The 24,851-nt window shown below is 44.3% G+C and overlaps 1 protein-coding gene across 7 annotated transcripts in view; it reads right to left on the reverse strand.

Annotated features, from left to right (window-relative positions):
* The window catches only part of Smarca2 (SWI/SNF related, matrix associated, actin dependent regulator of chromatin, subfamily a, member 2), a 172,315-nt gene that overhangs the window by 103,928 nt on the left and 43,536 nt on the right, over positions 1-24,851 (reverse strand). For all 7 annotated transcript variants that reach the window (XM_052714360.1, XM_052714355.1, XM_052714359.1 and 4 more), the window contains exons 8-14: positions 23,746-23,919; positions 21,666-21,836; positions 11,293-11,346; positions 7,296-7,426; positions 7,001-7,058; positions 4,960-5,060; positions 3,565-3,712 (exon numbers count right to left, since the gene is read on the reverse strand). In XM_052714360.1, coding sequence (XP_052570320.1) covers positions 3,565-3,712; positions 4,960-5,060; positions 7,001-7,058; positions 7,296-7,426; positions 11,293-11,346; positions 21,666-21,836; positions 23,746-23,919 — 837 coding nt within the window. The remainder of the gene's footprint in view (positions 1-3,564; positions 3,713-4,959; positions 5,061-7,000; positions 7,059-7,295; positions 7,427-11,292; positions 11,347-21,665; positions 21,837-23,745; positions 23,920-24,851) is intronic.

Consider the following 24,851-nt stretch of genomic DNA (forward strand, 5'->3'; position numbering starts at 1 on the left):
CGAGGATTAAAGACAAACCAGAAGGCTGAGCTGGCTGCGCATAGACCACTGATCATCAGAAGCTGCTTTCTGGATCATGAACAGCCGGCCCCAGGGTGCCATCCCTGCAGCGAGGAAGCCTGTGACCAGGGAGCCAAGGCCACTCGGCTGGGCTCCAGAAGGACATTTCTCTTCCTGGCAAAGAAAGGCCCCAGGCAGCACACAGAAACTCTGCACTGTGGGCACTTTATGAAGGCAGTTCCCTGGAAGGCAGCTGCCTGGAAGATGTACAGCGCATTTTCAAAGCATGGAAGCAGGCACCCAAGTCCCAGCTTTAGATTCTCATTTAAAGACAAAAGGAAAGTGAGGTGAGAACACAGACTTATTGCACTATCATGATGCAATGTTGGGTTTAAATCATAGCATCAATCATATGTAACATACATATATATATGTTACACACACACACACACACACACACACATATATACATATATACATGTTATAGTCACGTTAACTTGCTAATTCAAGTTATGCTGAGAAAATATTGTGATCTTGTACTTAAAATAGTCATTCAACAACTCTTCCTCATACAGGACCACACAAGGAACTATAGCAGATGGATACCAAGGTAGGACACCCTTCAGAAGCTCATGTCCGGGACGAAGCAGTGAACACTCTCACGTGCCAAGAAGTAGGCCAGTGTGACGGATGTGTATAAACTTGTATGGGAGACAGTTTTCCTGTCGCCATCCACTGTGACCATCTGAAGACTTTCCTAAGCCAAATGGGGGCCTTGTCCAAGACCTAAATCATCTTCAAAGTTTGTGTAGAACAGCAACACAGGGAGAGAGGGAGAGAAACAGAAAAACCCTGAGAGGGGATGGGGAAACGGGAAGAGGAAGGGTTCACAAGGGCCGAGAAGAGAATCAACCCTAACAAAGGATGAGGCAAGGCCCAAGCCCAACTCTTGGGAGCTGAGGCAGGAGAATTAGGAGTGCACAAGGTTATCCTTGACTCTGCAGTAAGCTCTGTCCAACCCAGGCTATACGAGAACCTGGCTTAAAAACAAAACAGAAAAGCAATGTGTGTACGAAGATGCCATAATGTAACCCACGATTCTGTAGGCTAAATGTTAACAGCCAAGTTAAAAGAGAGAGAGAGAGGGGACACAGTGGAGACCACAGTGGTGGGCAAGAGAGGCTGTTTGCTATCTGAGCTTTGGGGAAGTCAACTAAATGACAGGAACGTTTGAAGGAGAGAGAAAGGGGGAGAGGGAGAGGGAGAGGGAGAGGGAGAGGGAGAGGGAGAGGGAGAGGGAGAGGGAGAGGGAGAGGGAGAGAGAGAGAGAGAGAGAGAGAGAGAGAGAGAGAGAGAGAGAGAGAGAGAGAGAGATCCCCAATAAAATAAAAGCAAAACCAGAGGCCGGGGAGGAGCTTAGAATCTCACAAAACAGGTGGAAAGATGTGCTTTCCTAGGAGACTGGAATCAGGCGTGATTCTCTTGGAGGCAGCAGGAAGCCTGTAGCTGGCTCGGCCAAGGTTGAACTTGTCAAGGAGCCACAGGAAAGCGTAGCTGCGAGCACCTATGAAACGGAAATCTTAAAGCAGACGGGGATGGTCAGACCGCAGGAAGAGGAGCTTTCCTGCCAAAAGCCCTGGAGGAAAGGGTGCACCTCATCCTGAGGAGTGGACAAAGCCCAGTGAGGAGTGGGGTGTGCACAGCAATTCACATTTGGAAGTAGGAGGAGCTAGATTTGAAAAGGGAGCCATGAGGAGTGCTTACGAAGGTGCAGAATGGCAAGAGGAAAACCAGTGTGGCATTTAAATTTATTTATGAGGACCATTTGGGTGCTTCCTGCCAGGACAGAATTCAGTTTCCGGGAACCCACATGGTAAAAGAAGAGAAGCAACTGCTACAGGTTGCCCTTTAACATCCCTGAGCAGGGTGTGACTGACAGACAGACAGACAGACAGACACACACACACACACACACACACACACACACACACACACACACACACACACAAATACGTAAAGTAGTGAAAGTTTTTTTACAAATAATTCAGAAATGGATCTCCCATATCAAATATAGCAAAGAACACACTGACAAGATTCTAAGTAGGTCAAATGAGATTTAAAAAAAAAAAAAATACTCGGACCTCATAAGGGGGCGTGGCCTTACAGGGCAGCGATCTTCAAAGTATGTTCCAGGAGCTCCAGGGCAATCCTAAGACTTTCCCAAGACAATTCAGGAGATCAAAATGTTTTTAGAAATGCTACCCAGGCATTGTTTGCCAATCTTCCGGTGTTGCCGTCAGTACAGACGAGGTCCAGGCAATGGTAGGAGGAAATGGCTGACCCCAGGAAGTTTGAGATGATTGCTCATAAGCATACACTTCTGCAAATGCATTCTAAATGACACTATTTTTTATAGGATATTATTAAGAAATAATAAAAAAGTGGCCCAGGCAGTAGTAGAGAAAGATGTTTGAGAACTGTGGAATCCAACTATGTTTAAAAAGTGACTTTTCTGCAGGATGCTGATGTGCATGATAGAGTACATCTACTTCCCCAGTCCTCAATAAGCGGATAGGCACTATGGATGGACAGAGAGGACTCACTGCCAAGGTGATTACTCAGCTGGCCTGGGACAGTCCACAGTTATCCTATCATTAGAAAGTAAGCCGGGCGGTAGTGGCACCGGCCTTTAATCCCAGCACTCGGGAGGCAGAACCAGGCGGCTCTCTGTGAGTTCAAGGCCAGTCTGGGCTACAGAGTGAGCTCCAGGACAGGATCCAAAGCTACACAGAGAAACCCTGTCTCGAAAAACTAAAAAAAAAAAAAAAAAAAAAACAGTAAGAACTTCCACTAACTCTCACCAACATCCACATTTGGACTAAATTACAACAGCTTAGTTCTAGTAAACAGGATCGCCTACATTTATCTGACCACAAGACCTTACTATTTCATTTTAGTTTTTAATTTTTGAGGGAACGAATTCATGGAACAAATGCTCCAAGGGACACACTCCAGGTAACCCGGTAGAAGAGACAGAGCCAGAAGACAAGAGATGCCCTTAAACAGGTCAATGGAGGCACCTGCCACATTTACAGCCGAGTTTCTAACCAAAGCGCGGGTGCCAACAACTCAGTTGTACCTTCAGAGAAAGGTATACGTGCCGGAGATTGCACGCTGAACCTCTGCCATCCCCGTACGGCTGCAACTAAAGCTGAAGCAATAATTCATTTACTTCAGGTCCCTGCCTAATGGAACCAAACTGGATCTTGGTGCAAAGGACCACAGTGAAACTGGTCCAAATGTTAAGCCAGCATTTCTTATGAAATTCATTCCAGGGTGACCAAAACAACTCCAGCGTAAGGCTGCAGTGTTGAGCACAATGCTCTGAAGGAAGCCCTATGCAGAGTCGCGAAGACCTTCCATAGTGTAAGCTACTCAACCCGGAACGGCTTCCTGCCTTTAGAACCTCCTCTTGAGTTGACTAAGGCTCCGAAAGTGGGGCGTACACACTTGGGGATGACACGTACGCAGGACCAAGGCTTGCTATGGGGCCCGCAAACATACCTGGTAATGCTTCAGGGTGCCGTTAATGAGGAGGGCAGACTGCTTCTCTACCCTCTCAGAGATGGCGTGAGCCACCGTGTAGTAGGACTGTGACCCCCTGGCACTGTACTGCATGCTGTATTCGTCATCCACATCCTGTTTCGCAGTCCTGAAGAAGACAAAGCAGAAAGTCCATGGAGCGGCTTGAGTCTGTGTGTCATGGCATCAGAAAGGACTTGAGAGGCTAACGTGGCTGCTGTGGATATTAACTGGGCCCTGCCGTTAAAAGCATTCTTTGTAGAGTTCACAAAAACTGAGCGGGGTCATCATCATCATCATAGCAGCTCCACACTATACATGGGAAGAATCTGAGCTTCACAGAGGTTACTTTGAAGGTCATAAAAGGTGCCCTGACCTTCAGAGACCAAGAGGGGCCTGACCTGCAGGACTGGAGATCAGCACTCTGCCAATGAGGCTGTCCTGGGCGTCCCTTGGATGTGAAGACAAAGCCCATCCATAGGACACTAGGGAAGCGTGGCCGGACAAGCGGGAGAGGCCTGAAGAGGACCTTAGAGGGGAGGGAGAGGATAAAGGGGTTCGTCCTTCCCCTATGCCTCGTGGGGGCCTTTTACCCAATGCACATGGAAGAGCCACTGCACATTCTTAAAAGCCTCCCTGAAAAATCGGGGATGCACTGGAAAACAGCTCCTGAAGCGGGGCACACAATCCGGGAAGGGAAAAACAGATGAGAACATCCGTTTCTTCTTTTTCGGAAAGTCTCACCATTCGAATGTCCACGTCTGTCTGCTATGTCAGAACAATGCTCCTATAACAATGGTCGCACAAGCAACGAGGTGTGTGAACCACTATTGGAGGATGGCCTGGAAGGGGGCAAGGTATGGTGCCCGGCACCCAGACAGGGGAAGCTAAGTGTGGACCTTGACGGAGTGGGCAGCTGACGAAGCTATGACAGCCGGCATGACACAAGAAAGGTGTTCACACTTGGGTTTCTGGGTCTGTTGATGGCTTTGAAGGAGGCAGGGAAGACAAGCATCCTTCCCCCTGGGAGCGGAGGAATGTAAACTTGATTAGTCTAATCTGGGATAGAAGTACAAATGACAGGCATAAAGTCCAGAAAAGAGCCCGAGCAGGAGACAGGATGCTAGAGGGAAGGAGGGAGAGAGGAAGGGAGGGAGCAGGGAGGGAGGGATGGAGGGAATGGGATGAGCCACACAAAGCCCTGGACCAGAGGGGTCCAGAGCTCACAAGTGACCTGTGAGGAGCTGAGGGAACACTCTAGCTGGAGTGTGAGTATGAAGTATGTTCCTGTCTTTAAACAGGATTCGCAAACAGAAAACTCACACCACATGGACCTCAAAGACCGTATTTGTAAGGAAAACTCTGAGGGCCACGTACTCAATGATCTGCTTGGCGTCCTTTTCGGAAACTTCTTCGCTGTTTGGATCCAGCAGTATCTTCTCTTCCGTTTCCTGCCTACTGGACTCCTCTTCTTCATCCTGGAGGAAGAACAGAGATACAGCAAGGCCCGTATTTTAACAAGCAAACTCTATGACTAGCACTTTTTATAAAGAGATTAAACAGTATTTTACTTCACAAATGAAGCAAGTAAATCCAATTAAGGGAGGAAATAAATTTAGCTTCCTCTCAAACCAAGTGATTCACCATTTCACCACTGAATGAGAGAGAAAAAGGGATGCTTCAGAGGTCCCCAAGACCCATACTCCCGAGAATAAGTATAAAAATCATGCCAGAAACACACATAATTATTTGGTCAATCGAAGCAGATACACAGACCATATCTGCTGTTCTAGAATTCTATATTCCTCTCTCCAAAGGCATATATTTGAGATTTAACATCCTCCCGAGAATGCCCTTTCTGGTGATGGCATGGGACTCTGTGGTCCCCATGACGGCAGAGGACCTGAACTGCAGAGTATGCTGCTTTCTGGGGCTGCTTCACACCACACACATTGCTGAGTGTTTTAAGCATCATTACTTTGGCAAAGGATGTGATCACCTCCCTACCTCTTGAAAGTATCACTAAATATTCATTATGTCCACTACTAACCTGACATTCAAAACCAGTCTAAAGGTGAACATGTGCTTCCTAACAATTGACTGAAAAATGGACACACACGACAAGTACCAATGGTGACATCAAGCCAATGACACCAGATCACTCAGAAGTGCCTCCTAGAAATGAGGTGCTACAAGTCACTCACTGGTTAGTGGCCTGGGGCTCCTGTCACTTGGTCGGAGTGCATCTCTTCCCAGCTGTCAGGAGGTGTCTGCAGCTGTCAACATCTGGGTGGCAAGGGCTACCTAAACTGCCCACTGTATCTTATCTTTATACTTCCAGGCTCTTACTCAGAAAAAAAAAAAATCTAACAGATCATTTATGGACCCGTTCACTCAAGCAAGCAAGAGTGAGTGAGAGAGAGAGGAGCCGGGAGATATTACCATGCCACAAAAGTATTTGCTTTTTAATGGTTATGTTTTTCTAAATGAAATTTTTATTGTTTTCTAAAAGCAGTAAATGTTCATGGTATATTAATTTAGAAAGCAAAGATCCAAAATACAGAAGGAAAATGACCGCTGCCTTAAAATCCTCATCAGTTATTAGGCAAGGCTGGGTCAGCAGCTGCGTGGCATCCATCTGTGGCATGCCGCACTGGAGTCGTGTATGCTGGTCCAAACCAGACTTAATGACTGTACCAGCCAGACTCAAGCAAAGGATATAAAATCACTTAATCTTTTGATTTGTACTAATCAATCATTTCATAACTAACCTAACAAATACCCTTACTATTTTTTAATCCCTAGTGAAAGTATCCAAGATTCTCATCTTATTCTAAACATGTTAAATATTCCTTCCAAGAAACAGAAAAACACATTTCCTTTTGAGTAACCAGCACACCCTAGGATTCAAAATTAAGAGTCATGGTTAAAGAGAAGTCCAGATGAGCATTCAAGTCTTTAGCTTACCCATGTTGCCATTTCTATTTCAGGCCCCAGATCCATAACTTCTAATGAACTCCAAGGCTTAAGAGACTTCAGAAGTTCTCTGGCAGTTAGCTCTCACTCTGACCATTTAGGGCTGGGGAACTGCCTTTCCTAAAGCAATCCATCTTCAAAATTTTCCCCCAAAGACCTTTGTATCACCTCTAGTCCAATGGTAGCTTTTCTCTTTGGTTCCAAATGAATTTAGCATTCATCAAGATGTCTCACCAGCCAGGGGCCCTCAAGAGATGACCGCAGTCACTAGCACACACCATCAGAGTCTATCCAGATGCTTAGGCCCAGTCATCAACTGAAAACACACCCAGGAGGCAGGGGCAGGAGGCTTTGGGGGCTAAGTGTGTCACGGGGACACACTTCTTCCTCCATTAACTTTCAAGCCGGCGAACCGCAAAGAGAGAGAAAGATGTCCACGTACCTCTTCCTCGTAGTCAGAGTCACTCTCTTCACTGTCAGATCTGGGTGCAACTTCATAGCTAGAGACAAGCAGAGGAGACGAGGGGGCTGATCTCTGAGTTATAAACACAGGCATACGTGACTTAACAGCAGCATCCTACTTAACAGATGACTAATCCAGATAGAAAACTTCACCATCACTCAGCAAAGGCTACACAGGTTTTGTGTGGGAATTTTATAAGGGATGCCACACCCACCCTTCATCAAAAAAAAAAAAAAAAGCCCCAAGAATCCCAGTAACTGTTTCTATATCATACCCAGGATTCATCTCCAGCCAGGCATCCAGCTGACTTGCTTTGGGTGCTTCTGGTCCAAAGAGGACCTTGCCAGTTTCTGTGTGTGTCACTTTGACAGGCAGGTCACTCATCTGGCTGCTTTCATCTATTGGCTAGAGAGAGCGGAAAGAAATCAAGTCAGCCTGGGATGTTAGGAGGCTCTCTCAGTTCTGTGCTGGATATTTCTCAGGCTTTTGGCTGTCCAGTATCTGAAATGTCTTTCTGTGTTTCATCATTTCAGCACCTAATGTGTCTTGGTCGGTAGGGAGAGATCACCACCCACTAAAGACCCTGAAGAAGTAGTCATGACAGCACATGCCTGTTCTACTAGCACCCTGGAAGCTGAGATAGAAGGGTCACAAGGTAAAGGCCAGCCTAGCTTACACACTGAGACCCTGTCTCAAAGAAATCTGGGGCTTTGGCTGTGACTCAATAGTAAAGCGCTTGTCTAACATGTGAATTTGATCCTCAACAAAAACACCTTGAACACATTGGCCTCCCTGGCCCCTAACGTACAGGTACGAATCCTCGGCTTTTCTAACTGGATGTACTTGCCAAGACTCTGACACAGAAGTTCAAGGAAGCTGGGGTGCAGGCATACTGACAGAAGGTCAAATCAAGGTGGCAGCAATGTCAGTGTAGTGACATTGACCGTGACAAGCTCCTGCCTGCTCCCAACAGCAGTCATGTCTTTACTAGAGCAGATGCACAGGAAAATATAAAATTAGGTTCGAGCCCTAAGACAGATTCTCTAGGTAGCCTTTTTCCTGTTCAGTTACACTGAACACTTCTAACCCCAAAATGCAAAACTTGAAACTTTCTGAGCATGGACATGACGGCAAAGTGGGAAATTCTCTAACTGGCACCATGGGAAAGGCCATCCATAGTTAATCACAACACAAGCACACTAAAATAATAAATAAAGTCACCTTCAGACTATGCATTAAGGCCTACGTGAAAAGAAAAATAAGTTGTATATGAAACATAAATGTATTCTTAGACGTAGGTCCTATCCCCAGGATATCCCATATATGTGTAAGTACTCCAAAGTCCAAGTCCCAAACTCATAATCTGAAACACTTCTGGCTGCAAGCATTTAGGACAAGGGATACTTGCCCTGGAACAAATTCTGTTCTTATTTCAGGCAAGCAAAGCTGATCTGGGTCATTTAGAACTAATGGTTCCTCAATCCTTCACCTAACACTCTGCAGGGGACAATTCCTTCGAGCTGTGGTTTTGGATCGAGCAACAAAGTGCAGCCCACGTCATCTGCTACAAAACCATGTGCTTTATCTGAAATCAACCCACCAGAATGGGGTCTAATTCAACCACTGGAATTGTGGGTACGATAAACAAACAAACAAACAAATAAGAAAACCCTGCCTCTCTGAAACCTGAAGAACTGACCAAGAAAAAGATGAAGTTCATTATCTTTGAATAATAAAATAGCTTGCTCAGAAAATTAAGAGTTCTGTGAAATTGCAGAGGTTAGAGTTAATGTGCCCCGGGGAACAGACTGTCTTACAGGGGCTGGAAGTGGAGCAACCCTATGCAAATGGATGCTACTAACTGTAGAGTGACCGACTTCTAGGAGCAGGGCCTTGGGTAAGACATTTGGAAGCGCTCCATTTGTGTGTGCGTCCTACTATCCATTTCCTGAAGAGCAGTGAAACGGACTGTTTAGGTAATTCATTACTTCACAGAATTTTCCCGAAATTACTCTTAATTAGTTTTGTGGTCAGATAGATACATGCAGCACTATTGGCGTAATTAAGATTGTCATATAATTTATTCTAATTAAGCAAAAAAAATGATAAGGAAAACCAGGGGGTTGATATTACTTTCTATATTGTAACTTAGAAAAAAAATTAACCAAAAAGAAACCCAAACCCCAGTAGTTCTCTCCTCCTACTCCCTCAACAAAGCACCATCAGAATCACAACAAATACTGGTGACTGTCCACAGAGATAACTTTAAAAGAAAAGGCCTGCCCCGGCCTGTCGGTTTTCTTTGCTCCTACGCTGGCTAAAGCAATCGTTCTGAGTAGCAGTGCTTTGCATGGCAATACGATTCTTCCTCATTAATGGAAAAGGTCATCTACACACTCGAGAGAGAAAAGGGAAATCTAGCATTTGCTACCATTTCCCTGGGAAAAAAACCCTATCTTGTTATCGTGGGCTATTATAATATGGCTTGTTTTATTGCTAATGTCGCACCTCAGAGAAAATTGGAAACCACTGTGGGTGGAATTAGAACCCTGGCAAGAGCACAGAGCGAGCCCAGAAAAGAAGGAAGAGCATTATTTCAGAACAAACTGAGCAAGAGGCCCACTTTGCAAACTTCAGCAAATGGAACTGACAGGTATTAAAAACTAAAGATTCAAAAAAAAAAAAAAAAAAAAAAAAAGACCTATGTCACAAGCCAAAGGTCAGAAGTTAGCTTCCACACAAGCTAAGAGATGAGGACAAGGTGTTCAGTCACCCCGGGTGCCTGGAAACTGCAGATGACAGGCAGCCTTCTCAGAAAAGGCTGGGGTCCTGCAAGCCCTTGCTGCCTCAAAGAGCTCTGATACAGCATTCCACCCTGGTGGCATGCTGTCTAGAGTTTCTTACACATTAACATTCACCCTGATCTATTCCTTCCCTGTGATGGCTTAGAGTGGCTAGCCCAGCATTCAATTTTAAGAGGTTTCTGCATATCAGTAGTTTAACCTTTCTTTCCTGCATCTGGCCATGGGACCTCACATGGAACCCATGTGCCCAGTGATTCTAGAATGAAATGGGCAATTCCCCCATCACCCGATGCTCTAAGCAGGCTTTTCAAGGTCCACAAGTGAAGGTTGTTTAAAAACAAACTCTCTGGGCTGATACCTCTTCCTTGTATGACTGGACAGATCCTCCAGAGCCCAGGAGAGTGTCAGAAATTCTAGGATATACAATTAAGGATAATAACTAGGTAGCTCCACATGCAATCTATATTATAAGCCTACAGAAATACCCCAAGGAAAATCCAGAATATGTGAACTATTTGGTTTGTGTATTTTTATGATTTCAAATACGTAATAAAGTAGGGAGATTGGGCTTCTGTATTATTTTCTTGTCAAATGTAATCACTGAATCACTTTAGTCACTAACACCTTCCATGCCGTCATGATATATATTAATCTGTATACAGAAGGGTATATAAGAAACTATCAGTTGATTAGTAATGGTGAGACAGTGTTATTCTAATTTTCTACTATGTGAATAGCCTACAGTTTGAAGGAAGGTGCTTCTAATCTCTCTCAGTCTCTCCCTCCGTGTGTGTGTGTGTGTGTGTGTGCAGGCACATGTGTGGAGGACAGATGACACTCTTGGGTGTCAGACCTCGTCTTTCACCTCGCTTGAGAAAAGGCCCCGTGTTGTTTGTCACTAAGAGTCCTCAGGCTTCCAGGGGTTCCCCTGCCTTTGCTTCCCATCTCACGGTGGAAATACTGGGGCTACAGACACATGCTAACACATGCAGCTTTACGTGCATTCCATGGATTCTAATGTGTCCTCACGCTTGCATAGCAAGAGCTCTACACACCCTACCATATCCTCAGTCACGGATGCATTCCTTTTACTTTTGGAAGGATTAGCCAGGGGGCTGAAGAGATGGCTCAGCAGTTCAGAGCACTTGCTGCTCGTGCGAAGGACCCAAGTTTGGTTTCAGACATCCAGGGGCTCTCAACTGTCTATAACTCCAGATTCAGGGAACAGACACCCTCTTCTGGCCTCTATGGGCAACCCCCACCCCATATACGCACGTGTACAAACACATAGACAAACATGCAGAGACACACATACATATTCACATACATGTGAATGTAACTTTTTTTTATAAAAATGAGTGGCTCAGAGAAAACAGAGTTAGTGTACACGAAGAATGATGCCAGAGGCTATGACCGACTCCCCTAGCCGAGCAGAACGTAAGAGCCAGTGGGTGCCACTTCCCTTACCTCTCCATCTGGTCCCAGGGCAGACTCCCCTCCCTCTGCATTCTCTTCAGCCTTCTGCAAAACAACAATGCCAAGTGTTACGTATACATCAAGAATACAGGACAGGAACTGACAGACTCCCATAGGTAACTATTTCAACGCCACCGGCATCCTCTCCGAAAGCACAAATGCAAATGCCTTTCATTTTTGTTTCTCTTTGCTCGGCCAAAACACACAGTGTATTAGCAACTTGTGGAGTCATTTAAAGCCAGATGTGATTCCAGGCCAGCCCACTGGAGATCTGTGGATTGTATCTTTAGAGACCTACAGAGCCCATGACCTACAGAGACCGTCTCAAGCCTGAAGGCAGAATCAGAAACATTTTCTCGTGTTTGGCACGGAAGACAAATCCTGACATAATTAGCTCGACTTTCCTATTCCCTAAGCAAGTTTTCATCAGCAATGAAGAGCAACATTCTAAAACTGTCCATCACAATCAGCTCTAAACCGCTCCTCAGTCATAAAAATACAGAACAAAACCAAATTCTCTGAGTTCCCTGGGTGATTTCCATTCCATCTAATTGGCGTTCATAATATATAGTATTTCCACAATGTGTATGTAGGGAAATTGATGTGTATCTTCTCATGAAAAATTCCATCATCTACCATTGCTGAAATATTCCACTGCCTTAGTCCATTAGCCTCTATGTGCCTCAATGACAAGGGAATGAGAAAGCAGGATGATGCCACATTATACACAGACCCAAGCCTCATACGCAACACATATAAAATGGTCAATAATGTCTGCAATTTATAACACCTGACAGGTAAAATATTTTATATACAGAATCTCTACTTCAAAAAACCATACTAATTCTATATAATAAAATATAGGAAGGAAAAGCTGCAGTCATTTACTTTACTAAGATATTTAAGAAAATAAGCTTTCTATCCCAGGACTCTTTCAGTTCATTGAAAAATATATGCAAAACTATGGAATCAAAATTAACTCTCCTCAGCTTATTTAAGATAGTCGTTCTACTGATACTTTTACCTTCTGTGAAAATAATTAGTCTCTTAAGAAAGCAACTTTACTGAAAATGTTTTTTCCACACTGAAGAAGTCCCACAAACATAAGACTTTTTAAAGTTCTTTACGATGTAATTTATAATTTTCTTACCAAATACACTCTCCATGTCCCTATCATACACATGTGCACACGCAAGCACGCACGCACATGCACACTCCCCCTGGGAGAGACAGAGAACAGAGAAGACAGACAGACAGACAGACAGCAGGGGGCGATGATGAAGCATAAACAATAGAGTTTCTACCCAAGATTAGGAAAATAAAGGCTCCTACACTGAGACTGGCCCGAGACTTGTCTTTTCTGTCTTGCTGACTAGAGGAGAAAGTAAGTGCAGGCTCAGAGGGCTGACAAACGGAATCACAGGCATGGGCTCCCCACCTAGCCTGGGAAGGCACTCCAACAGCGACAGAAACCTTGTGTGCAGAAGAGAAACCATCCTGCTACCAGACACTGAAGGTTCCATTTTTGGAATTCTCCAGCATTATACTCCAGAGATGGTTTTAATTAATGAGAGAAAGTCAATTAATCCCACCATTCTTTCCATACAAACCAGAAATAAGCTACAAATTTGGCCAACAAAGAAAATCAAAGGAGACAATGAAAAAGCCAATTTGAAATAGCTAGTGAGTGGAACTGGATCACCATTTCAATGAATAGCACATTAAAAAGCTTGAAGCGCCATAAATGAATAGAATCAAAACTATTCCACGGCATACTCCTATGAATATACTATGAGCTAGCCAGAGCATTATCTAAAAACTGCCTCATAATCAGACCCTTTCATTACTTAAAGTCCCCTAAACTATCTATTTTCAATACCATTAGGCATCAAGAAGCAAAGTATTATTAGAAGTCCATCCACCCTTGGTTCTGGGATTAGACGAGTTGTGTGTCAATCACATCTCTGACAGCACATGAGGCCTTAGCTGTATAACCTAGAGCAAATAAGCTTCTCTTTGCCTTACTGTCTCTGCAGTAGGACTGGACCAGTTTCAACCTGCTCATTCCACATGGTACATGACAAAAACACTTCCATAGTTCAGGATCATGAACGTAGGTCAGGAGCTAGTGTTAGGCCTATAATTAAGACTGGCTATGGCACTCTCTAAAAACTGCCTGCTAAGGCTATGAGGTCAAGAGCTTCTGTTTGTTCAGGGAGGATTCATGCCTACAGGGGTGCCTAGCACTTAGGAATCACTAAATGAGTATGTAGCAGACAAAAAAGGAACATACTACCATTGTGAGCCATGTGCTTCGCTTAGATTCTATTCACTGAATAATTCGTAGTATTATTTTTGTTGTTATTGTTTATTATTATTATTATTACTATCATCATTGCAATTAGGAGCCAAAATATTTGTCATGTGGTAAAATGGTTAAGAACACACATACAATTCATCATTGAGCTAGGGTCCTGTGTCACCTCCCTCACTCCCACCCTGTACTTGGATCCAGTCCTGCTACACATTTTGAGACATGGAAGCCAAGTGGCAGTCTACTCTACAGAGAGAGATGCCAGGCCCTCTCGTCATGGCTGGGCTTCTGATGTCTAGTTGGTGCACTTTCAGAAATCCACATTCTCACACCAAACTCATGTTTTAATGTCAACACAGAAAACAACACCAAAATTCCTTCCCCTTCTTACTCTATACACAAGAGACTGTGACTTTGGATCGTCTCTGGGCCCCAGGTGAGACAGCTCGGTGCAGATGTGGCAGAAATGAGTCTTCCCACTGCCTGAGACATCTTCTCATACAGTTGGCTGTGTCATGGAATCACAAACACATACTCTAGTACTGCTGGCTGTTGCCTACGCTCAACCTCATTAATTTAAACAAACAAACAACAACAACAACAACAAAAACTAGCCAGGCAGTGATGGTGTGGTGCACGCCTTTAATCCCAGCAAAGGCAGGTAGATCTTGGTGAGTTTGAGGGCAGTCTGGTCTACAGAGTGAGTTCCAGGACAGCCAAGGCTACACAGGGAAACCCTGTCTCAAAACACCCCCTCCCCCAAAAACAAACAAAGCAAACTAAAACACTGCAGTCCATTCATTAATCAAGACCAAAGCAACCCCATACCGGCTTCTTCTATCTAACAAAACATGGCAAACTAATTATGCTTATGTGGGGATGGAAGCATAATTAACCTACTCACGTCAGGGGATACGTGTAATACAAATTACTTCTAACTAAAGATTACTCATTACTAAAAACTACTAAAACTCAAATGGATTTGGGTTCACAATTTCAAAGGCCAATGTCAATCTACATTCCCCACTTTAGAATGTCCACAAACACAGCAGAGGATGCACCTTGCACTCAGGAGGCATATAAAATGAACAGTGGGGCTACAGGAGGAAGGGCATCCGGAAATAGGAAAATTCTTGTCCGCTGAACTCAAGAAGACAGACTTCAGTAGGGCAGTCTGTTTAGACTACGACCCAGAGGCTGCAAACAGCCTCGTTTTGTAAGGAAACAGTTTTATGTCAAATGTTTTACAGCCTATATTAGGAAATAACCCATCTTCTCCCCCAGCAGGTACTGCCACAGTGTGCTGGAGTAGCGTCCAAATGTGAGGGCACCTTAAGGGCTCATTCTGCTTTTCTGGAAATGAAGCTTCCAGGAGCCACTTGGTTTATTTTTACTGTCATTTAAGTGGGCCTCTGAGCACCGAGACAGGTGCTCAGGCAATAAAAAATGCCCGGGAATATCAAATTAGCAGGCATTTGCACATTGCCTGGGTAGTGCTGTACAGAGAAAGCCAATGTGAACGTTTGACTCAGGTAGCTGGTCAAGCCAGTTGAACAGGACTTTGATTCAAACTGGTTTCACCCATTTTGGACACTGAACTGATCAAATGAATCTAATTGCGTTGGCAGGGTGCTCACAGCTCGCCATACAGTACACACACACACACACACACACACACACACACACACACACAGAGGTAGCGCTGACTAAGCAGTTTCCATCCACCTATGGAGCCTTGGAAGGAATCATTGGGAAAACAGTAGAGATAAAATAATCGGAAAAGGTGGGGAGTAACTTGAATTTGCAGTGAATGCCTCAACGACATTATTATTTTGTTTCACTGACAATCATCCCAGCAGGCTCGGATGGCTGTGTTTAATATCTAAAAAGGTTAAAAACTACACTTCCAATCACTGTATTGAATAATGTACCATGTCAAGAAGGCTCTCCCCTTCAATGTGTAAGAGCCTTGAGCTGTACTTATAAAAGTGGGTGGGAGGTGGGTATGGGGAAGAGAAGAATAAAAGGACTTCGAAACTTGACAATATTGAGGTCACTCAGAAAGACGAAATTTACCACACTTTCTCTCATCCTGGAATCCTACCTTCTAACATAAAGAAGAAGATAATGTAAATATGGGGTGTGAGAGTTGGTCTAGGCTATGAAACTTCAACAGACTGAAAGAGGAGACCCAAAGGCACTGAGGACAGGATACAGAGTGCGAAGGAGCCTACGTCCCATAAGAACAGAACGGAAGCTCGACAAGGAGTGGGAGGGTACAAGGAAGAGAAGGATGATGGGGGAACAGCAGGGGCCAGGAGGAAAGAAAACCAAACTTTGCATGAGGAAACACTATACTGGAAATCTGACGCTCTGTATGTTAGTACACAATAAAACAAACTAAGCCAAACCCATGATGAAAGCACTACCTGGTGCTGTGGAACAATCCTTGTACACTATAAATATGTATTACTCTCATGGGTTAATAAAGAGCTGACTAGCCTATAGCTGGGCAGGAAGAGATTGGGCAGGAGAGTCAGACTAGGAGGTTGCTAGGAAGAAGAAGGGCTTAGTCTCAGGAGTCACCAGCCAGACGCAGAGGAAGCAGGATGTGTAGGAAATGAGGTAACAAGCCATGAGCCATGTGATAGAACTTAGATAAGAAATATGGGTTAATTTAAGTTGCAAGAGCTGGTTAGTAACAAGCCTAAGCTATGGGCTGATCATTTATGATTAGTAATAAGTCTCTGTGTGGTTATTTAGGAGCTGGCTGGTGGGATAGAGCTGATTGGCGAGGCAGAAAACTCAACCAACAATCTGGCAGTGGTGTCCATGGGCTAAAGCATATGTCCATTAATATCATGGGTTTTTAAGACACATCAAAAACATACAACAAGGATGTTATTTCCAATAGTATACACCTCATTGAAGAGGTTGAAGGGAGAACTTTACATCTAATTTTTGCTAGGTGTCAAATAGTACTAGATGCTGAACCAAGACAGGTGAACTAAGCAATCAATGGGGTACCTCTGGTAAGAGCTCCTAGCCACAGCTTATGCAAAAACTGTACCTAAAACACTATGAGAAATACTTTGTTATCACTAGAAAGCACGCTAAAGCAGAGGCCATGCAAATCAGAAAGTTCCCTCTGTAGGAGCTGCTGGTAAGCCTTGTGGCAAGCAGGGTCTGCCAAAATAATAAATCCTCACACCCTTTCTACAGGCCCCAGCATCCAAATATCTGTCACTGTCTTAAAAGATATCCTCTACTTATATACAACCAATCCACAATTAGAAAAAAAGAACTAGCTAGCCATGCTGGTCCCTGCCAACAATCCTAGCACTTAGGCAGTAGAGGTCAAGGTCATCCTTGGTTATGTAACAAGTTCAAGGCCAGCCTGGGCTACGTGTGACCCTGTTGTTTAAAAAAAAGATAAACAGAAAAATAAATGAGCAATTTATCATAAAATATGCAGTCCAAATGCAGGTAAAAATAGTCTTTATTTTTTTATTTATTATATTAAAAAAAGTCAAGCCGGGCGGTGGTGGCGCACGCCTTTAATCCCAGCACTCGGGAGGCAGAGCCAGGTGGATCTCTGTGAGTTCGAGGCCAGCCTGGTCTCCAAAGCGAGTTCCAGGAAAGGCGCAAAGCTACACAGAGAAACCCTGTCTCGAAAAACCAAAAAAAAAAAAAAAAAAAAGTCAAGCGTGTGTGTGTGTGTGTGTGTGTGTGTGTGTGTGTGTGTGTGTGTGTGTCCATCCATGTGCCACAGAGCACACATGAAGGCCAGAGGACAATGCAGAAATCAGTTCTGTCCTTCTATCATGTATCAGGTCAGTAGTCAGGCTTGGTTGGAGACAAGTGCCCAGAACAGGACTTGACTTTCAAAAGCCAAACAAACAAACATAAGGAAAAAGCAAGTGTATTTCAACATCATCCACCCATTCATCACAAAATTGCTTGATGTAGCGACCAATATTTGCTGAGCATTACTATGTACCAGCAAGTGCCCCAAATGCCTTAGATAACGTTGCTACATAAGCCTCACAGCAGAGCTGGGGGGTAAAAAGTATTTCTATCCCTTTGTCCTGCTTAGCTTTTATTGTCTACTTGGTACAACTTAGTTTCAGCTGGGAAAAGGGAGTCTCGGCTGAGGGACTGGTCCAGCTCAGTTTGTGGCCACATCTGTGAGAGACTTTCTTGATTGATGTGGGAAGGTCCAGCTCACGATAGGTGGTAGCATGGTGGGACTGGGCTGTCTGTCAGAGAAAGCTAGCTGAGCACCAGCCAGCGAGCAGGAGTGATTCAGCAAGCAGCCTTCCTCTGTCTGCATCTCCAGGTTCTTGCTTTGAGTTTCTGCCTTGATTTCCCTCAGCGGTGGAGTGTCACCTGGATGTACCAGCTGAAATAACCTTTCCTTTTCCTAAGCTGCTTTTGGTCATGGTGTTTAATCACAGCCACAGAAATTAAACTAGAACCGACCCTTCTGCTGGATAATAGACAGAGCACTCTATAACACACCTTTTAATATTACCCTACAAGGGACTAAGAACAAATTAGTACACAAACATTTTCTTATGTAGCTCTGAATTTTCAAGGCTACATGCTAGCGTGATATGGAGGGTGGTCCCATGCGCAACCAGGTCTGCACACGCTTGGTGGTTTTACCTAGCCCCGCCCTTTTTATCCTTTTTCTTTTCTTCCTTCTATCCACCTGTAGATGTGTCAGAACACAGTGGTGAAGCAGAGTCCTCAAGGTCGGGGTGAATGCTGCTGTGAGCATTCACCCCGAAATGCAGAGCTTGCTTTCACATAACACACTAGCTCAATTTTTAAAATGTATTTCTCCTATGACCTTTAAGTACAGACACAGAATTGACTTTTTCCCTCTTCCATTTCAAGGCCAATAAAGAAAGACAAGGCTGAGAACGAGAAGATTCTAAGTAATTTATAAACGTACACTGCATAGAAATGCACCAAAGGGGGAAGAGAACCGAATTAACAAGGTCAAGACACGCTATAGGAAGCTAACCCTATTGTTCATGCGCAACACTAAACCACAGATTCTCCAAGAACAGCAAAGGCTCTGCTATGCAGGGTGATTAAAATAGAAAGAAAAAAATTAAAAACCAACTATATACTAGTTTAACATGGAAAGGTGAAAGTAATCCTTATCCAATCAAACTTCAAGGCCAGCCATGCCAGGGGCCTCTTCAATCTCAGGATCTTAGGTGCCTGCATCTCTATGGCCACCAGCTCTGGGCTATTATTTCACTGAGTAATGCAGCTTTTCTCCAAATCAAAAGTGCATTGATGCCTTGTTGAATTTTCAAGATTGTAAACAGGGACAGCATACTATCTAAAGCTTCGGGGAGATACTTGGGGGGCACAGCCTTCAGCTTACAGTGGGGAGATGCTGGGGGGGGAGGGGCACAGCCTGCAGCTTACAGTGGGGAGATGCTGGGGGGGGGGAGGGGCACAGCCTTCAGCTTACAGTGAGGAGATGCTGGGGGGGAGGGGCACAGGCTGCAGCTTACAGTGGGGAGATGCTGGGGAGGGGCACAGGCTGCAGCTTACAGGGGGAGATACTGGGGGGCACCGCCTGCAGCTTACAGTGGGGAGATGCTACGAGCACAGCCCACAGCTACAGCACTGATGTTCCCTCCACCACAGAAAAGCTGGAACAGGCGACTCTCAATTTCTCACTCTGTCGAGGAGAGAACTACAGATAGCACTAAGGGTCAAATAACCAGCTTTTAAAAGCATCCCCTTCCTTTGTCATCTAATAAGGAAACATCTGGAAGTGTCTACTCTGAGTGGTCTTAAAGCTTTCCAGTGAAGGAAACAGAGTGTGGGAAGGACTAGAAAGAGCCTGTTTCTTTCCATCCTTCCCCTCCCCTTCCTCCCTTTCTTTCCCCCTTATTCATCCCACTTTCCCTGGAGAGAGAGCCCAGGAAGGCAAACAGGGCTCTCCTCCTTAGTCTTGCTAAAGGCCAGGGTGTACAGGTGCTGGTCATCCTGAAAGCATCCAAGAAGGTGGCTGGAATGAAGGAACATTCTTCACATTGGTTAAGTGGGCAATCATCAGGTGCTCAGAGCTCCCAGTGGGCAGCTGTTGCCTGGGTATCTTATTTCTTTGCCAGGTAATCGGGCCTTACCTCCAATTTGACTTCCAGTTTTCTACATCCTCACAGGTAAAGATATTAATTTTGGGTACATGCTTAATTAATGGCTGTATCACATCTTTTTTTTCTCTAGCACACACCCTAGGCTTCTCTCTAAGTGCTGGTAAATGAAAGTATAAACTAGAAAGAAGGACTATTTGCAAGGAGCACACCCACCGATCTACAGATCTGATAGAATAAGCAGAACCATGAGAAAAACCGCAACAGATCCCCGCTCCACACAAAACAATGTAAAAATATAGGCATAATCGTCAACACTCAATCATTTCTTTCTTTGCCTGTGGTGATGTGACTATCTAATTCCACAGCAGGAATCTATTAATTATAAACTAGAAGCTCAAATCTGGGCCATTAGCTTTTAATCACAAGGAAATATAAAGAGCTTGAACGCGACAAAACATTAACAGTGGCAACCTCTGCAGAACAGGGAAAACGGGAGCTGGCCTTGAAGGGGGTCTGCTTGCAGACTAGTCCAGTGTTGTATCTGTGTGCCTCTGTGCCCTTCTACTGGCTCTGGAAGTTCTGCAAAGTCTATAAGGCTACACTAACAAGAAAATGAGGAACTCCTCATCGATAAAATGTCTAAATCCAAGTGCGAAGCCATCCCTCTTCACCTCGTCTACACAATAAGGTGAGATATCAGAGACGAAGAGAATCAGGTACAAGAAGGCGCCTTCTCAATCATTTATTCCTCCTCCTTAATTATGAAACAGGTATGAGAATTCAGGAGCCATGAAATTAATTATTTTTTTTTGAAAAACATTCTGTTCAATTATTCAGTGCAGAGAGTAAATGATTAAATGCTACTAACCCTCCATTTTCAGAGTTCTAATGAACATTTTCTGTTGATGTTTGTACCCGGCCTAATCAGAAGTTACTATGAAAACAAAATGCAGCTGTCTGTGCCTCAGTACCCACCAGGCAATGGTTCCAGGAGACCAAAGTCTGTGGAAACCAAAATCCGAACATGCACAAGGTTCTTGGGCAAATGTCACAGTGCTCCCATGTGACATGCCTGCATCCTCCTACATACTTAATCATCTTGTGACTACACATGTTACCTGTGCAACCTAAATGTCATGTAAGGCTGTTTGGGACACAGTGCCAAGAAAGTGTCTGCACATTTTCAATACAGAGGACATTATTTTTCTTTTAGGATGCTGAGCCCTCGGTCTGTGGGATGCTGACTGGACACTTCAACCTCCAAGAAGATCTAGATTTTTCTGGTCCATACTCAGCAACTTCCTGAACTGAGATGCAATTATCTGCAGAGCAGAGTACTAAGTGTTGTCCCTCAGTTCCTGTGTCATTAGGCTATATTTGACATGAGACTGTCCTTCTAGTTCTAACTAGTAAAACTTTATGTCAATATACTTACCTTACTGTGACACCAGAACTGAATTAAAATGTCCATCGTTTTCATCTGTCCGAACAGACTGAAATGTGTGTGTCCAGGGCATCCCAAAGATTTCTCATGTCTTCCCTTGGCTTGCTACTGTCTCGACACTGCATTTTTTCTTCTTAATTTTCCACTTAGAAGTCCCTGCCACACTGGCATTAAACCTACCCAGTGTTCATTTGTGTCTACATTCTTTTATCTCCTAATGACTGTGTATACTGAAATATTACACTGTATTAAACAGTAGGAATACAGACTGTGAACTGCATCACTGCAATAATCTTTTTATACCCTGGTCTCTAAGACGTCATCTAATTTTACACCATACTAATCGATGCCACTGCTGCAAGTCAGTAATCTAAACCTCCCATAAGCTAGAAGTGGTTCTTAACAGAGAGCAATGCTCATCTAAAACCAGTCTTTGGACATACATCACAGGTTAAAGCTGCCAGGAAAAAGAGCGCACCTTCTTCCTCCTCCTCCTCTTCTTCTTCTCTTTGGCCGCCTGGGCCTGCTTGTGCTCCCAAACCAGGTTGGTCAGATTGGCCACATACTCATCAGTCTGCTGCAGAAGGTAAGCTAAGCGTCTGTCTTTCTTTTGGTCGATGAGTTTCCTGTAGCCCTCTTCGTCTTCAGCCTGTTCAGGAAGGGGAGAAGGATGACAGCATGATGGACGGACATTCACAGGTCCACTTCGCACCCCTCTCGACTGCTCACAACCTGAATCTGGTGGTGCCTGGGGCCCACAGGATGAGCCAGGCTGCACAAGCTAGCAGTGGAGTCTGCACGTTGGCAAATTTAGAAATGTGCAACACCTTGGGCCCAGGACTCCAAAGTCTGTAGAAAAATCATTGCACAAAGCCCCACTGCGGGTGGGATATGACCGACACTCCAAGTCAGCTCTCTCCCACTTTCTGTGCTTCCTGAGCCACTCAAAATGATGCAAAATCTGATGCAAGCCTAGGTGACTGGAGAGAAGTCATTTAGCTCCTGAAATCTCATTCTACGGAGCGATAAAACAAACCCCGTAATTTCCACTTCCACCTCCCATCCAGTAACGCGATGAGATCAAGTAGAAGAAAACTCCTGATGTCCTCTGAGCCATTTAGAGAGAAGTCTCTTTTAGATGTCCCCACGACAGAACATTCCAAAATACTTTCCTATGATACCTGAATAAAAGGAGAACACGGTACATTCTCTAAGAGGTGGCTCTACCCCAGAAGAGCTCGGGGACTCAGCTGTAGGATGTCACTCCAGCACGTGGCGGAGCGACAGCAGCCTCATCACTCAGACTAGCTGCTGTCTGCCCGGTGAATGAGCATGAACTCCAATGCTATTATAACTCTAATTGCTTTTGGCTATGGTTGATCTCACTTGAAGAAAGAATGATAAAAAAAACTTCGGTTTCTCTATTATCTGTATATTCCATCATTTAATTGCAAAAATTAATGATTTGCAAATGCTTAATCATTGGTGTCAAACCAATCTGTTGCTGGAGTTCTAATACAGTCTTCCTTCAGTCGAATCAGACAAATTTGTCTGTTAACTGCTCCGTTTACTACACAATGGTCTCCCTAACTAGAGCAAAGGCTCTTGACAGTATTCTCCATCCCAGAGACGGCGAAAGGGTCAGAAAGCGGTGAGACTTATAAAACCCCAACCGGGACCCCAGCAAGGAAGACAGTATCTTAAGAACTTCTAGAACTGTATTTAGGAGGTGAGGTGTATTCTGACCCACTCAGGAATTCTGTCCCACACAGAGTGTCGGGTCTCTTATCACCTGTACAGTTTAGTTATTTTTCTAAATTCCATGGTATGCTTTGCCCAATTCCAGGCACAAATGGTCAGTAAAAGCTAACACTCACGCCAATGACACAAACCTGTGTCTGTATATCCATTCAAAACTAACTAACTGCAGAAGTAAAGATGCAAAACAACTTTTGAGACACCAGAGCTGCCACAGAAAAACTTTCAAATTAACTTACAAGTCAGTTTTTAAGTTCGAGAATAATTTAGTAAATTTATAGAATTAGTAAAATTATGAATGCCAAGTGGGGGGAGGGAAGCGAATGAGTGTGAATCTTCGATTCAAAGATATAACTTTGTAAACTATTCATTCAAAACACTCTTAGTCATTCATCTAAAAAAAAAATCACATGTTTAAAAGGACTGCATTTGCCATTCTAGATGTGATTACCAAACTCCTGCAAAACACCACACTCGTCTTTCTTGAGAAGCTACATAAGTGGATGATGATGGTACCCTAGGACACAAAACTACTATGGCTCCTCACGTGCAACCCTGGATTATTAAAAAGAAAGTTCTCACTCTAACTCCAGAAGTTCAGACACATATGAATGTTTTGCCTGTGTGTGTGTGTGTGTGTGTGTGTGTGTGTGTGTGTGTGTGTGTGTGAGAGAGAGAGAGACAGACAGACAGACAGACAGACGAGCAGCTTCCCTTTCTTCTCTTGATGCCTCGTGTCACATTCTCTGTGCGGGAAGATGCAAGCAGAGTGTCTTCCCAGTCTCACGTGGGGCCCTTACCATCAGCCTCCGCATCCTCTCCTTCTCGATCCGCTCCGTCTCCTTCTTTTGCTCCCTTTCAGTGTTAGCATGCCAAGTTGCCACTGCTTTGGACAGCTTCTGGATCTTCCCAGCCACAGACCGATGATATTCCTTAAAATCTTTTGCATGTTGCAAAATACTGTTCAGGTATTCCTACAGGATTCATGAGAGGGAGAAAGGGATGCTTTGGGTAGGTACACTTCCCAGTGAAGCATCGGCATACCCAAAGATGCTGCCATGTGCACTGACATCACTCAAAGACTGCAGTCTATTGATGGTGGGGGCCCTGCCTGGAGCCTCGGCAGTACAGGTCATGGGCTCTGGGCTAGTGTGATTGTGCGCCTAGGCAAGAGTGGACGCCTTCACTCCACAGTGTGGACGTCCAAAAATGGGGAAAGGCAAAAAAGACTAACTGGGCTATGGGCTAGTGGGAAGAAAGACTTCCTTTATCTGTACGCTGTAAGCCTAGGGAAGAGATGCCGCCCTCACCTCCAGGGTGTGGTCACCAGCAATGGAAAGAGCAAGAACAAAGGCTGACCTATAAAACCTCAATGAAAAAGTTTACAGCTCATTGTTCTGTCACCTTGAAATAAACATGAGGGTTCTGGGCATTTCCAGTGAAAACCACATTTCTTCTGTTCCAACTTAAATTTAGAACTGTGATGCAAAATAAGTTTATACAAAGCTGAAACTGCCATATGTAATCCTAATTCACTTTTCAGAAGGAGGGGAAATATGTACCCTACTTACACTAAAATCTTTCATTTTTTTTCTTTTTCTTTTTGCAAAAGGAAACTAAGTTAGGCACTAGATTAAGCACAATAAAACAATCATGAGACAAAAACCAAATCCTACATCAATGTTTCCAACCCTCTAGAAAGGAATGTTTTTTAAGATCTGCCCCCGTGAATCCTCCAGCTGGGTCCTTCAAAGAGCCTAGAATACTGTAGAAAAATAACTTCCCGCTCGGGGCTGGGAAGATGGCTCAGCAATTAAGAGCACTTGTTCACCTTATAGAAGGTATGGGTTCAATTCCCAGCACCCATCATATTGTTGCTCAAAACCACCTGTAACTCTAGCTCCAG

The sequence above is a fragment of the Peromyscus californicus genome, unplaced genomic scaffold (genome assembly GCF_007827085.1).
Source record: "Peromyscus californicus insignis strain IS unplaced genomic scaffold, ASM782708v3 Scaffold_4__1_contigs__length_199733344, whole genome shotgun sequence".
NCBI lineage: Eukaryota > Metazoa > Chordata > Mammalia > Rodentia > Cricetidae > Peromyscus > Peromyscus californicus.